We start from the raw sequence: 15,632 nt of genomic DNA on the forward strand, positions 1-15,632 counted from the left end.
AACGTCTTGCAATTCCAATTCAAGCCACTAGGGACATTTGCATTTCATTTGACATTTCTCATGTCACGTCATGTAAGGTTTAATCGAAAATGATAGGGATTTTCAGTTTCTTTTTTCTTTGTCACAAATACTGCATGCTACTCACAAATAAGCGCAATTCCCCCCCCCCCCCCGATTCTATGTAACGCACCTAGAGGATCTACGCTGAAATCCAGGTGTATTCTATAATAGCGCACATAACTTAATTGGCTTAACGAGCTAATTAGCGTTTGGTAACAGCACATAACAAGCAATAAGCGCTAATTGGTAATAATTAGAATTTACATGCACAACTCGCTAAACGTATTCTGTAATGAAATGCGCCTAAATTCTAATGCACACAGCTCAGTGGCATGATGGCTATGGGCATTCCAAAATTTATTTATTTATTTTTTATTTTTTATTAGATTTTAAAAATACAGAAAAAACAGAAAAATAGTAGAATAGAATTAAGTACACAAACATTTATGGAACTTTGGAAGGCTAAGTGCTTTGAAAATATGCCTCAAAGCTGAGTCCAAGACCTAATTGCATGCCATAGTTGAAAGAAAAAGGTCTAAAGATTTCCATTTTTGAAGACCAAGCCAATTAAGTTACGCGCATTGTTACAGTTTTAAAATATGGCCCGGTGCGCATAAATCTACATGCAGGGAATTGCACCACATTTTCATTTGTGTAAATGGAGGTGTGTAATTTTAGGCGCTGGGATATCAACTAAGCGTATTCTATATAACGTGCCTAAATCTAGGCACTTAGGTAGAAATGTTTACCATGTGGATTTCTTTTAGGCACCTTATAAAGAATGTGAACCTATATCTCAATGTACATACATAAATGCTTTATTCAGACATATATGCACTATCAAGGAATCGCAGCGCCCTTTTACGAAGCTGGGTAAGCATCTATCCTGCTTATTTTCGAATGAGAAGGCCGGCCATCTTCCGATACAAATCGGGAGATGGGCGCCCTTCTCCTAAAGCTGGCCAAATCGGTATAATCGAAAGCCGATTTTGGCTGGCTTCAACTGCTTTCCGTCGCGGAGCTGATGAAAGTTCAAGGGGGCGTGTCGGCAGCGTACTGAAGGCGGGACGGGGGCCGTGGTTAAGAGATGGCCAGCCTCGGCCGATAATGGAAAAAAGTAGGCCGGCTCTGACGAGCACTTGGCCGGCTTTACTTGGTCCCTTTTTGTTCACGACCAAGCCTTGAAAAGGAACCCCAACTGACCAGAAGACCACAGGAGGGAATCAGGGCTCACCTCCCCTTACTCTCCCCAGTGGTCACCAACCCCCTCCCACCCAAAAAAATATAAAAAATATTTTTTGCCAGCCTCTATGCCAGCCTCAAATGACATACCCAGCTCCATGACAGCAGTATGCAAATCCCTGGAGCAGTTTTTAGTGGGTGCAGTGCACTTTAGGCAGGTGGACCCAGGCCCATCCCCCCCACCTGTTACACTTGTGGTGGTAAAAGAGAGCCCTCCAACCCCTCCCCCAAAATCCACTGTACCCACATGTAGGTGCCCCCCTTCATCCCTAAGAGCTATGGTAGTGGTGTATTGTGGGTAGTGGGTTTGGGGGAGATTTCCATTATCGGCAAAAATCAATGGCGGCCATATCTAATGCTGGCGATCTCTAAGGGCAGCCCAAATGTTGAGATTTGGCCAGCCCCGAACGTATTATCGAAACGAAAGATGGCCGGCCATCTTGTTTCGATTATACGGTCGGGTAAGCTGCTTTATGGGGCCATCATTTGAGATGGCCACCCTTATAGATGGCTGGCCCCATTTGATTATGGCCCTCCATGCCTACCCAACATGCGCCAAAATGGAGTTACCGCCTGGCAACCGCATGGTTCTTGTGGTAATTTCATTTTTGGTGTGTGTCCAATTCGCGCATCTGAAAAATTATTTTTATTTTCAGACATGCATATTGGACACGCCCCAAATGGCATTTGACGCGCTTAGGTCATTACTTCCTGGTTACCATGTAAATCTTTACCGCTACTAGGTCAATGGCTGGCAGTAAGGTCGCCGACCCAAAATGGACGCATGACGATTTTGATTTTGCTGCACGTCCATTTTCGTCAAAAATGTTAAAAAGGCAGCTTGGGTAGTGCAGGTTTAGGTACGTTCGTGATGATTCGGATGTGTTTCTCTTAGATAGGTCGATCAAGTCTGTCGTGTATCCCGGGGCTTCACCGTAGATAATCTTGTGAACCATTGTGCAGATCTTGAAATGCTGAAGTCAGCAGGAATCTTTTAAATGACAATTCTGTATGAACTGAAAGGGGCGTAGGGTTCCAGAGGAAAGGTGCAGCAAAAAAGAAAGCCCGATGTTGGGTACATTCCAGATGAGCAGAGCGGGGATTAGGTAGGGTATAATCGGTGCTCACTTATTGAGCGAAGGAGATGTGCAGGGGAATAAGGAATTGTGAGGTTAGAGAGATATGGGGGTAACCCAAATAATGAGCTTTGAAACATGCAGAAACCTGACGAATTTTCCTCTAACTGGATAATGCACTGTTAATATGGGAGCACTTGGCAATTCCTATTGAGCTCAAGTAAGAAGGATCGTCCTTGCTCCAATTTTACAGAATGACAAAGTATATTTCATTGGCATCTAACGGGTAGATGTCACTACTCATGTCATCAGATTTTAGATTGTAAGCTCTATTGAGCAGGGGCTGTCTCTCTATGTCAGGTGTTCAGCGCTGCGTGCATCTGGTAGTGCTATACAAATGTTAATAATAATAATAATTCACTCTATATATTACGTCAAGTGTCGTTAGCACTGTTTGACTTTTCAGCTCAAGCAAGAAGGATCATCCCTACTCAAGTTTTACCAACAAAGTATATCTCATTGGCATCTAACGGGTAGACGTCACTATTCACGTCATCAGAATTCACACTACATATTACGTCAAGTGTCGTTAGCACTGTTTGACTTTTCAGCTCAAGCAAGAAGGATCATCCCTACTCCAGTTTTACCAACAAAGTATATCTCATTGGCATCTAATGGGTAGACGTCACTATTCACGTCATCAGAATTCACACTACATATTACGTCAAGCGTCGTTAGCACTGTTTGACTTTTCAGCTCAAGCAAGAAGGATCATCCCTACTCCAGTTTTACCAACAAAGTATATCTCATTGGCATCTAACGGGTAGACGTCACTATTCACGTCATCAGAATTCACACTACATATTACGTCAAGCGTCGTTAGCACTGTTTGACTTTTCAGCTCAAGCAAGAAGGATCATCCCTACTCCAGTTTTACCAACAAAGTATATCTCATTGGCATCTAATGGGACCCCTGATGCAGGTGCTTTGTGCTGAAACATTGCCCCTTGTCGGGTCATTAAGGGAAGAATTGACATTCAAGCTATACGATTAAAGATATTGTGTCCCGATTCTGAAGGCTTAAGTAAGAAAAGACAATGTTATAAACAGGGATATGGATGGCATTTTATAAAACTCTTCAGAACAAAATGGAAATAAATGATTTGCTTGACTTCATCTGCATCCTATTAGTTCAGTCAAGAATTTCAAAAATATATATATGGGATGGTGGACCTCAGAAACTCTTGCACTCTAGCTGATAGCTCTTGCCAGTGAATTTAGTTCATTCTTGAACTGGATGACTAATTTTTTCACATTACACCTCCTTCATAATAGGTTTTTTTAGTCTATAGCAGTGTGTCTTATTCGGCAACTTGGAATTTTTAAATCTCAACACGTCAGGGGCGTAGCCAAACAGTCATTCTTGGGTGGGCCTGAGCCGAAAATGGATGGGCACAGAATTCAGCCCCTTCTGGCCCCCCTCAACTCTGCTCTCCCCCTACCCTCAAACACAAAATATTAAATACCCGAGCTGGTGCGGATTCTCAAACTGCACCAGCTGAAGATTTCCTCCTCCTCGGGCAGCCGGTGCTCTTCCAAACAGCAGTACTCCGTACATGCTCAGTGCTTCCGCCTGGTGAAAACTGAGCACGTGCAGAGGGGCTGGTGTGTGGCAGAGCACTGGCTGCCTAACAAGGAGGAAATCTTTAGCTGGTGGGGTTTGAGGATTCCCATCAAGAGAGCCAGCCCACCTGTAGCTACGCCACTGCAACACACGTGTTATAGATAAGTATCATTTTCTTGGACCAGTAATGCATTTTTCAACATGTCCTCAGAGTTATGTTCCCTTCATCTATTCGATATTTGCTGACCTTCGTATCGCTATCTGATGTTGGAAACATCCTTGAATGTAGGACAAGATAAATCTATTACACGGCAGGGGGAAATATTGTATTGCAGTGAGAACATCTTGACAACCCTTCTCCCTCAACAAAAAAGCTACAGCCAATCTAAAACCACGACGAAATAGTCCAAGAAAAATTACTCCGAGAAAAGAAATCCCTAGAAGCGAAACTGTTCACCACAGCTGCAAGCGAGGTTTCCTGTGAAAGAAGCTCTTGGTTAAACTCCACCCTCCGATGCTATCATAGCGTGCTGTGTACTATTATTTCCTTAGATGAAATGAGGCAAAGACTGTGCATTATATTAGATTAAAGCAACAGGAGCAATATTTAGGGTATCATTTCTGCTCGTGTGTTTTCCTCCCTACATCATGGCATATTTTGTTTTCAGGTTTTTCTTGCTACTTGTTATTTCAGGTAACAACGTCATTGAACAATGTTGAAACTACGGAGCTGCTTAGAATAAGTAGCCGAGGCAGTAATATTTCTGTTCTGGTATTTCATGCAGGTGAGGTCCTGAGTGATTCAATCCAGCAAGAACCTCGGGCTTCTGGCAGAGAAAGAGAGACGGTAATTCTGAACTGCTCCTATTCTACCACTTACACCGGGACGGTGTATCTTCACTGGTACCGACAGTATCCCAACCAAGGACTGGAATACATCCTGCAAAAAGATAATAGAGGAAGCTTTAGCAATGTTGCTTCATTTGCCAGAGAGAGGTTTTCTTCTGAGGTGGTTTCGGATTCTACCAGTCTAACCATCTCCAAGCTGAGCGTGAGAGACACTGCGAACTACTTCTGTGCATTTCAGCTTGCCACAGTGATTGAATCAAGGACGAGCTCTGTACATAAACCTCTAAAATACACCTCCAGTTTGTGCGTTCTCAGGAGGTACACAGTGCGAATTTCTATTCAATATTATTGAATAAAGCATAGGGTCATATGTAGGGGGTAAAAGGGAATCACATATTTATATTTAAGAGAGTTGAATTAATCATTCAAAAGTCACCATTTTAAAGCATCTGGAATTGTGGACGATTAATGTCGAGATTATTGTTTTTCCCAGAGTTCCAGGTATGACTCCTAAAGTTTTCCTCAGAAATATTTCCTTAATTATTACTTCGAAAGGAGTGAAGCCTGTGAAAACTGGGATTGCTTTAATCAGTGGGATTTGAAATAGAGACTTGAGTATATGCATCGTTAAATAATTTCTGGTTTTTAAAAGAGAGAGAATGTAATCAGATGTATTATTTCTAATTAAAACATGGACAATAAGTATGTTCTCAATGAAATGAATTGACTATACGCCGTATTTGGTCTTGAGGAAGCCAACCAGATGATCAATGTGGAATAATGAATTAGATGAGTAATATCTGGGAATAATCAGGTTAATACCATGTTTTCTTTTTTCTGTTTACTGTTTAATTGATCTCCTTGTCTTATTTCACTCTCCCTACTTTTCTTCACTTTGTGGTCTAAGAAAGAGAAAGATTGTATATAATCCATATATCTAGTTGGGATTGTTTTCTTCTTATATTGTATTAACTAGCCGTTGAGTCCGTAAAAACGGGCTAGCCCCCCCCCCAGAGTCCCCTCCACCCGGGCTGGGTACGTGGCTTCACTATTCAAAACGCCGGAACGCAGCACACAGCTCATCTGAGCTGCCGTCGGCCTTCCTTCTTCTCTGCGTGTGTTCCACCCTCGTGTGACGTAACGTCGGCGAGGGCGGGACACAGGCAGGTAAGGAAGGCCAACGGCAGCTCAGATGAGCTGTGTGCTGCGTTCTGGCGGTTTGAATAGTGAAGCCGGGTACCCGGGCCGGGTGGAGGGTGGGTGGCGGCGTCGGCGGCTCCAGGTGGGTGGGGGGAGCGGTAGCGGCAACCCTGGGGGGGGGGGGGCGGTGGTGACGGCGGTTCCCTCACTCGCAGGTGCGCAGGTTCCCTCTCTGTCACGCCCCCGTCATCACGTATTGACGCAGGGGCGGGACAGAGAGGGTCTCTACTGCGCATTTGCGAGTGAGTACGCCTCTTGCCATTTGTATGTTTGATGTGCAATAATCTCTGTATTACCGTTTGCAAGTGACCCTTGTAAAATGCAAAATTATAAATAAATGATTTAAATTAAATTAAAGCATCTGGAATGTGTCGTCTGTGACTTAAAACATGCCACAATGTATGTACTTTCCAAGCAAATTTTAAGTGATGTCATATGACTGCTCTCCACGGAAAAACATTTTTTAAAATGAAAGCTAGGGACTGCTAAATGTTAATATGTAAATAATGTATCACCTCGAAACTCTGCACTTTTTATTTATACCAAATATTAAATTAATATTATATGAAACAAAACACTATAACTCGGGAATGTGTACTTTTTAAATGTTTTTTTTATTGCATTACCCTAATTGTCAGACTGTTGATCATAATTCTTGATAAGCCCACTGATGGCTGGGTTGAAGAGTGTCTATTAATAGTCTGTGGGTTTGTTTGCAGACTTTGTATTTTCATGTTAACTCATTTATGTCTACCATAATATGCATTTCTGAGAATGCTTAAAATTGATTTGTTTGCTTCATTAGCGAGTTGAACACTGGATTCCATTTTGTCAGGTTCAAAGAGGGTGTGTACATTTTTATATTAAAATGAAATTAAGTGTTAAAAACATGTTTCACCACCCACTGTAGTAGTCAGAAATGTGCAACCTTTTCTGTTCCAGTCTGCAAGTGACATGAATAAATAAATTACACGATGTGATACCCGCAAGCGAGCCTTCTCTGGAGTAACCCCCACACTCTGTAATGCATTGCCTGAAAGGTTCCGCTTAACATAAGACTATCTCTACTTCAGGAAGCAGGTGAAAGCTTGGCTGCTTAACCAGGCCTTTACTGGAAGAATTAACTAACTGTTAGTCTCACTCACACAAGGATTGACTCGGACATGTTTATCCACTCCTACCCTAGCTGAGATAATATTTAACCATCTCTCTGACCTCACGTGCAACTTTCTTCAAATCAGTCACCTTACTTTCTAACTGTTCCTACTTTCTTACTCATCTATATGTTACAACTTTGCCTTACCCTTCACTACCAATTATAATGTTCTAGTACATATTGTGTTGTCATTGCAAGTAGTATACCATGCCATACTTTGTATTGTTATTGGAATATTTTTACTGTTGTAATTGTCTATTGCTCATGTTCAATCTATTCTTACTGTACACCGCCTTGAGTGAATTCCTTCAAAAAGGCGGTAAATAAATCCTAATAAATAAATAAATTATAAAACATGCAAAGTAGTAATTTAGAACTTGAGAGATAGATGTCCCAGCTAAAAGAAAGAAAGAAAATACATCAAGGAGTTTAATACCTTGGCTTTGGCCACACATGATCTTTCCAATGGAGTTTACACACCCCAACGATGCGAAAATGCCTTTTATTGGAAAGCATCGGTATTGTGGAATCAACTCCCTCTGGAGTTAAGGCAGGAGAAATAATTTCCACAGTTTAAGAGGAGATTGAAGGCCTATTTCTTTTGATAGAATAATTGTATTTTTTATTCACCAAGCATCCTGTCTTCAAGATGGTCACATTTGATAAGGCACAACCCATGGGAAAAAAAAATCATTCTCACGATCAAACCCGCATTATCTTAAGTAACCACCAGATGCCAGTGTTGCGCTTTTTCCATAGCTGTTTGCCCACTATTGCTCGCCTGACATACCTCAGGCAATAGATATCATTTCAGTGGTGCTACTCAGATTTGTTAAAAAAGAAAAAATACAGAATGATAGAGAAAAATACAGCTATTGAAAAGTTTAAAAGGTTAGTAGAGTGCAAATGTTAAGTACCAGGAATTTGCAAAAGACAGTATTATAATTATTATTATTATTACATTTGTACCCCGCACTTTCCCACTCAAAGCAGGTTCAATGCGGCTTTCATACTAAAAGGAATACAGAATATTATTAGAGGGTAAAAGTAAAATATATCAGAAGTGGAGGAGTGGCCTAGTGGTTAGTGCGGTGGACTTTGGTCCTGGGGAACTGGGTTCAATTCCCACTGCAGCTCTTTGTGACTCTGGGCAAGTCACTTAACCCTCCATTGCCCCTGGTACAAAATAAGTACCTGAATATATGTAAACTGCTTTGAATGTAGTTGCAAAAACCTCAGAAAGGCGATATATCAAGTCCCATTTCCCTTTCCCTTATGACATCACAATATCAGAAGTGAGCCAAGTATCGGGCAATCAAGCCATTGTGACATCACTGATGAGGTTGGCTCAGGCATTGATGGAATGAGGCATTATGACATCACAGTATCAGCTCCAGTGGAGGAGTAGCCTAGTGGTTAGTGCAGTGGACTTTAAGCCATTGTGACATCACTGATGAGGTTGGCTCTTATTGGTGGAATGAGTGGAGGAGTAGCCTAGTGGTTAGTGCAATGGACTTTAAGCCATTGTGACATCACTGATGAGGTTGGCTCTTATTGGTGGAATGAGTGGAGGAGTAGCCTAGTGGTTAGTGCAGTGGACTTTGATCCTGGGGAACTGAGTTCGATTCCCACTGCAGCTCCTTGTGACTCTGGGCAAGTCACTTAACCCTCCATTGCCCCTGGTACAAAATAAGTACCTGAATATATGTAAACTGCTTTGAATGTAGTTGCAAAAACCTCAGAAAGGCAGTATATCAAGTCCCATTTCCCTTTCCCTTATGACATCACAATATCAGAAGTGAGCCAAGTATCGGGCAATCAAGCCATTGTGACATCACTGATGAGGTTGGCTCAGGCATTGGTGGAATGAGGCATTATGACATCACAGTATCAGCTCCAGTGGAGGAGTAGCCTAGTGGTTAGTGCAGTGGAACTGGATTCGATTCCCACTGCAGCTCCTTGTGACTCTGGGCAAGTCACTTAACCCTCTATTGCCCCTAGTACAAAATAAGTACCTGTATAATAATATGTAAGCCGCATTGAACCTGCTATGAGTGGGAAAGCGCGGGGTACAAATGTAACAAAAAAAAAAGGCCAGATGAATAGGTAGAAATAGGCAATGGAGAGGGGAGTGAGGTGGGGAGATTATAGTTAGGGTTAATGTCGTTATCATGGGGTAAGTGTAGGTAGATGGTTCATTAGATTAATCAGGATCATTTGGATAGGCTTGCTTGAATAAATGGGTTTTTAGTGCTTTCCAGAAGGGTAGGTAGTCGCAGATTGATCGGATAGATCTGGGGAGACTGTTGTGGTTTTTTTTTTTTTAATCTTTTCTCCAGTGGTATGCTGTCAAGTTCAGGTAGACCAGAACCCTGCCTTGCTGAATACTTTGGAAGGAAAGAGGTCTGTTTTAACCTGCACCCATGATATAGCTGCGCTTCCTGCATTGCAGTGGTACAGTCAGTCCTCCGGTGACAAACCTGTCCACCTTGCAACAGTCGTGAGCAGCGGGAACAGCACAAAAACTCAATTTACTGTAGAGCACCAGAGGGACCAGAAAAAAAAAATCTTTTCTTCATATCCAGAGCACCAGGCTTGAAGATTCTGCAGTCTATTTCTGTGCAGTGGAGGCACAGGGCCATGAGGCAAACCTACACAGAGCACCAAAACCATGTCACAAAGACATGACTGGTTATACAGTGCGACTCTAGTGATTCTTACTGTTTAAATCATTTGCAAAAAAAAAAAAAAATAGGTCTGCTACGATGAGAAGAATAATTTAATGGCAGGTGTGCTAACCACCATGTTTCTCACAGACATAATATTCAGGAAAATGCTTAACACATTTAGCACTACCCAAGCCTTGTGGTCAGAGTGGTATATGAATTGATACCAGGAAATTAGATAAAGGAGACCAGTAATTAGGCATTTCAGGGCATGAATATAGGTTTATTCTAAAAAAAAAAGTAAAAAGTTTCAGATAGCAGAAGAAAAATCTGACATGCTGTCCTTAACATCTGCTCTGTGATCTAAGCCGCACTGTTCGTTATGATCTAGTTTTACTAGTCACGGGATTATTCATCGATCAGATCAGAATCTTGATCTGGCTTCAGGGCCCCTGTTAAACATGCTGAGTCCAGGGCAAATGTTGGCAGAGGGCACCAAAGCCAACCAGCGAGTTGTCTTTTCTTCCCTACCTGGCGGGCTTGGCGCCCCCTATGGCATGGGAGCCCAGGGCAGTTGCTCTGGTTGCAATCCCCTCTATCTCCCTTCCTTTCAGATCGCTGTCTGGCAGTAGTGTAAGGCTAGCCTTGAGGTCACTGATGCCATGACCTCAATGGCAATGGAGGAGGATCACTGCTGCTCAGCCCCGTCACATCAAAAAATCTGCAGGGGTGGAGGATGGTGGGGGTTTCGGGGGGGGGGGGTGCGTTTGCTGTCGGGGGTGAGCCTTTTCATAGGTGTGGAGCTTTGATTTGGGGGGATGGCTGCAGGGGGGATTGGATGGAGCAGTATTTGTGTGGGGTTTGACCATTAACCTGTTGCAATGCCCTAGCCAGCTGTCGGTGTCATGGTTTGCACTGGGGCTGCATAATGGGACCAGATTCTATATATGGTGCACAGAAAATCCATGTTGAAAACATTTCCACCTAAGCGTATTTTATAAGGGGCACCTATATTTAGGTGCAGTATATTTATTTATCTCATTTGTACCCCACAGTTTCCCAACAGTGTCAGGCTCAACGTGGCTTACCACGGACAACAGAGGCAGACGCCAATGCAGTAAAATGAAGCTAATACAGCAGAAAAACCTACAAGAGATATTGGGGAAGAGTAGGAATGGACGGAAGGATTAGGGAATCCTGGAAGGAAGAGGGAAGGGGATTGTGTCCAAAATGTCTCTAGATCAATGTGCTTCTAACAGTGGAGACACTATATAGACTACGCTTAATTGATATCCTAGCGCCTAAAACTATGCCCCTCCAATTACACCAGTGAAGACATGGTGTAATCCTGGTGCGTAGATTTAGGCATATTGGGTCATATTATATAAGTACAAGCATGTAAATTTTGGAATGCACACAAATCACCCATTTCCCAGCCATAACCATGCCTCTTTTTGCCTACACGCATTCAAATGTAGGCACGGTGGGTTACAGAATATGCTTACCAAGTTATGTGCGTAAATTCTAATTATCACCAATTAGTTCTCATTATTGCTTGTTAAGTGCTGTTAACAATGCCGATTGGCGTGTGAAGCCAATTAAGTTATGCATGTTGTTACAGAGACCACTTGGATTTTAGTGCATAATTGTAGACAGGGCTGCCGAGAGACTGGGCCAGGGCAAGGCCGCCCCCGCTGCCACCACCCCCCCTGAGGTCATCGTTGTCCCCCCTCCACCCGCCCCAGGGCCGGGCCCCCTGAATTCAAATCATAGCGCTTCACCTCGACCTCGCTCCGTGTGAAAGAAGCGTATCAGCGGCAGTCTGCAGATCGCCTCCCTTCGGGCCTTCCCTCCCTGTGTCACGCCCTCGCGCAAGTTACACCAGACGAGGGCGGGACACAGGGAGGGAAGGCCCGAAGGGAGGCGAGCTGCAGACTGCCGCTGATGCGTTTCTTTCACACGGAGCGAGGTCGAGGTGAGGTGCTATGATTTGAATTCAGGGGGGCCCGGCCCGGTGGTGGACGGAGGAGGGGGCGGGTGGAGGGGACTGTGGCGACGGGCCCCCCTTGGAGGCCCGGGGAATTTTGTCCCCCTGCCCTCCCCCCTCTCAGCGGCCCTGATTCTAGGCATGCTATATAGAATCGGGGGATATATGTAGGGCATGCCCCTTGCATTCACCCCACAGTCTTTTCACTTACGCATGGTAATTTTAGTATTAGCCATGTCGTAAGTGCAAAATTTACCACAGCTTAGTAAAACAGCCCTTTCGTTTCTTTCCTTTCGGTTAGTTTGGTTGGTTGTATCTAGTCAACCTTTCCATTCTTCAGGTGTGAATCCCTGAATCATACACCCCAGTCATAAAACGTTCTCATGACAGGAAGACGTTTGCACTGGAACACTGAAACATTACGGGAGGTTTCCTCTTTGTGGAGATGCTTGTCTGTGTGTCGGTCACGTGCCCTTATATATAACTCTGTTACTGAGCTGTCTGAAGGAATATTTGCTACATTTTGCAGCCTGATGATGAGGGCTTTGGGCCTTTTTCTGCTTTTCTTGGGTAAGTTTGTCGTAGATGGAGTTAACATTGTGAAAAAGTGCTTGATAGATCCATTTCACCTCCCAGATCACCTTAGCTCGTGTATTTTTAATTTTAATTAAAGGATTATCTTCAAACAAGCTGTTGAAGCCTACCTAAAACTTTCTGACAACCTGGGGCATTTTGAGCAACTTGAGATATTCTGGTTGAAAATCTTGCTGTTTCTGCTTTACAGAGATCAAGGACAATCGAAAAGCAAGTTTTAAACCAGCTTGTGCAGTTAATACAGATCTCAGTCGCCCTTGGTTCAACTAACAGAAATCTCTATAAACAGTCTCCTTATGTCTGCTATTGAAAACAAACTGCAAATCTTTCCCTTTCAGTTCTCAATGTTTACTTTCTTGTAACGTGTTTGACCATACTTGGCTAATTCATTTCTTTTTCCAGTTGAACAGGGAGGGGTGGGCCAAGTTTTTCAAACACTTCGTGTGTCCCAGCTGGAAGGAGAAGGAGTCCAGCTAACGTGCAAGCAAAACGTTACCGGCCACGATGTTATGTTCTGGTACAAGCAACCCTCGGGGATGTCCCCACAGTTTTTAGGCAGCGGATATAGCGACTCCAAAGACGCTGGGACATTTATTATGGACATCGACGAGTCCCAGAGATCCACTACTCTGAGAAAGAAGCGAGTGGAAGAAAGCGATGCCGGCATCTATTTCTGTGCAGTGAGAGACACGGTGGAGGAAACTAAGACTTCAGGTGTTCAAAAACTATAGAAACAATAAGGTACTTAGTTCCTGCTATACCCATACAAGCAGGCAGAGGGCAGCCACTCCCTTGCTTCTCTGTAATTGTGTGCCGTTGTTGTTATTAAGGGGGATTTGGGTTTAACTCATGCCTTATACATATATGAATAATGAGAGTGACAAGTTTTGTTTAAATTAGTTTTGAAGGTTTCTGTTACATTTATTAATTTTATAATTTGAAACCGTTTCTTTAAGAATACCCAGAATTACGTTTGGTATTATTACTAGATAACGCCATGCGTAGAGTATTTGTCATTTTACTAACAGTCTTTCTGAATTTAGGTAGTAATGACCCTTAGCAAAACTGATGAAGCGTAAAATAAATGACTGATCTTTCCGAGAGCTAGACCGGACGTCCTTAGTCCTCTTTCTTCTAGTTGATTTTTTTTTTGACAATACGGCACCCTCTGCGATTAATCAAAGATTGTTAGTCTTTTGAGTGCTCGGATGCGTATCCTTTCTTGCTAACTCTCGCATATTATTCTCTGCAAAATAGAGGAATGTGTAATCCCCCCCCCTCCTTATTTGTCCTGTGAGCGTATTCTCAATTTTATTTATGCATTTGGCGGCTCTTTTTACTAAAGGGTTGGCGCACGTCAACAGGCTTGCTGCACGCCAATCCGGTACTATCGCCGGGCTACTGCAAGAGCCAAGTGGTATTTCCCACCCCCAGCATGCATCATTTCTAATGCTACAAAAATACTTTCTATTTTTCTAGTTCTGGTGCTTACCCAGCAGTAATCGCTGCCCAGTTACCGCCGGGTTAGTGCGGGATCCCTTACCACCACCTCAATCAATGGCAATAACTACTACTACTACTATTAGCATTTATATAGCGCTACCAGATGCACGCAGCGCTGAACACTTGACATAGAGAGACATAGTCCCTGCTCAAAGAGCTTACAATCTATAACATTTAGTAACATAGTAAATGACGGCAGATAAAGACCTGTCCGGTCCATCCAGTCTGCCCAACAAGATAAACTCATTTTACATGGTACGTGATACTTTATATGTATACCTGAGTTTGATTTGTCCTTGCCTATCTCAGGGCACAGACCGTACAAGCCTGCCCAGTACTGTTCTTGTACTAAGTTCTGGAGCTAACGTTGAAGCCCCTTAAAATGTACACTCCAGCCCATCCCTATCTATTCAGTCACGATCAGGGCGTAGACCATAGAAGTCTGCCCAGCTCTGTTCTTGTACTAAACGTTCTGAAGATTCTGGAATCCTAAAGAGTTACAAGATTCCGGAATCCCAATTAGTAGCAACATTCCATGTAGAACCCCAAAGAGTAACATAGTAAATGACGGCAGATAAAGACCTGAACGGTCCATCCAGTCTGCCCAACAAGATAAACTCATTCTACATGGTATGTGATACTTTATACCCGAGTTTGATTTGTCCTTGCCATTCTCGGGGCACATACTGTAGAAGTCTGCCCAGTCTACTTTTCTTGTACTAAACGTTCTGATGCTAACGTCGAAGCCCCTTAAAATTTACACTCCAGCCCATCCCTATCTATTCAGTCACGATCAGGGCGTAGACCATAGAAGTCTGCCCAGCTCTGTTCTTGTACTAAAAGTTCTGAAGATTCTGGAATCCTAAAGAGTTACAAGATTCCGGAATCCCAATTAGTAGCAACATTCCATGTAGAACCCCAGAGTAACATAGTAAATGAAGGCAGATAAAGACCTGTATGGTCCATCAAGTCTGCCCAACAAGATTCTACATGGTATGTGATACTTTATACCCGAGTTTGATTTGTCCTTGCCTTTCTCAGGGCACAGATCGTAGAAGTCTGCCCAGTCTACTTTTCTTGTACTAAACGTTCTGATGCTAACTTCGAAGCCCCTTAAAACTTATAGTCCAGCCCATCCCTATCTATTCAGTCACAATCAGGGCGTAGACTGTAGAAGTCTGCCCAGCTCCCATTTGTTTCCCAATTTCCGGCGTCACCACCCAATCTCCGCTAAGATTCCGCGGAACCATTCCTTCTAAACAGGATTCCTTTGTGTTTATCCCACGCATGTTTGAATTCCATTACCCTTTTCATCTCCACAACAAATGCGCCCTTCTCTCCCTCCCCCCCTGAAATGGCCTCATGGCAAGTGGTTCACTCACCCCATGCCCATTTCTTATCCTCAGAAAAGACAGCCTTTCACCCCCTGAGGTAAAAGGGGGCCTCAGTTCTCATCAAAAACTCATGGGGATGCTAGCGCAGCCCCCCTTTTAATGCAGCTTAGTAAAAAGACCCCCCATGATGATTTTCTTCAAGCATCCTAGAGGAGAAACCTTCACTTTCTGATTTTGTCTGTTATGTACTAGGTAACCATGACACAGAAACAAAAATCCAATCCGTTACGAAGACCCCCAGCTTTCAGAGACTTTGGATTTTACACCAGCTGAGAGATGGA

General features: G+C 43.3%; 1 gene segment (V, D, J or C); it reads left to right on the top strand.

The window, feature by feature from the left end:
- The first annotated feature begins 4,620 nt into the window (after positions 1 to 4,620).
- Positions 4,621 to 5,337, top strand: LOC115458402. The segment is given in 2 exon segments: positions 4,621 to 4,696; positions 4,788 to 5,337. Coding segments are annotated over 2 exon segments (462 nt in total).
- The last annotated feature ends 10,295 nt before the right edge of the window (positions 5,338 to 15,632 follow it).

The sequence above is a fragment of the Microcaecilia unicolor genome, chromosome 14 (assembly GCF_901765095.1).
Source record: "Microcaecilia unicolor chromosome 14, aMicUni1.1, whole genome shotgun sequence".
Taxonomy (NCBI): Eukaryota; Metazoa; Chordata; class Amphibia; order Gymnophiona; family Siphonopidae; genus Microcaecilia; species Microcaecilia unicolor.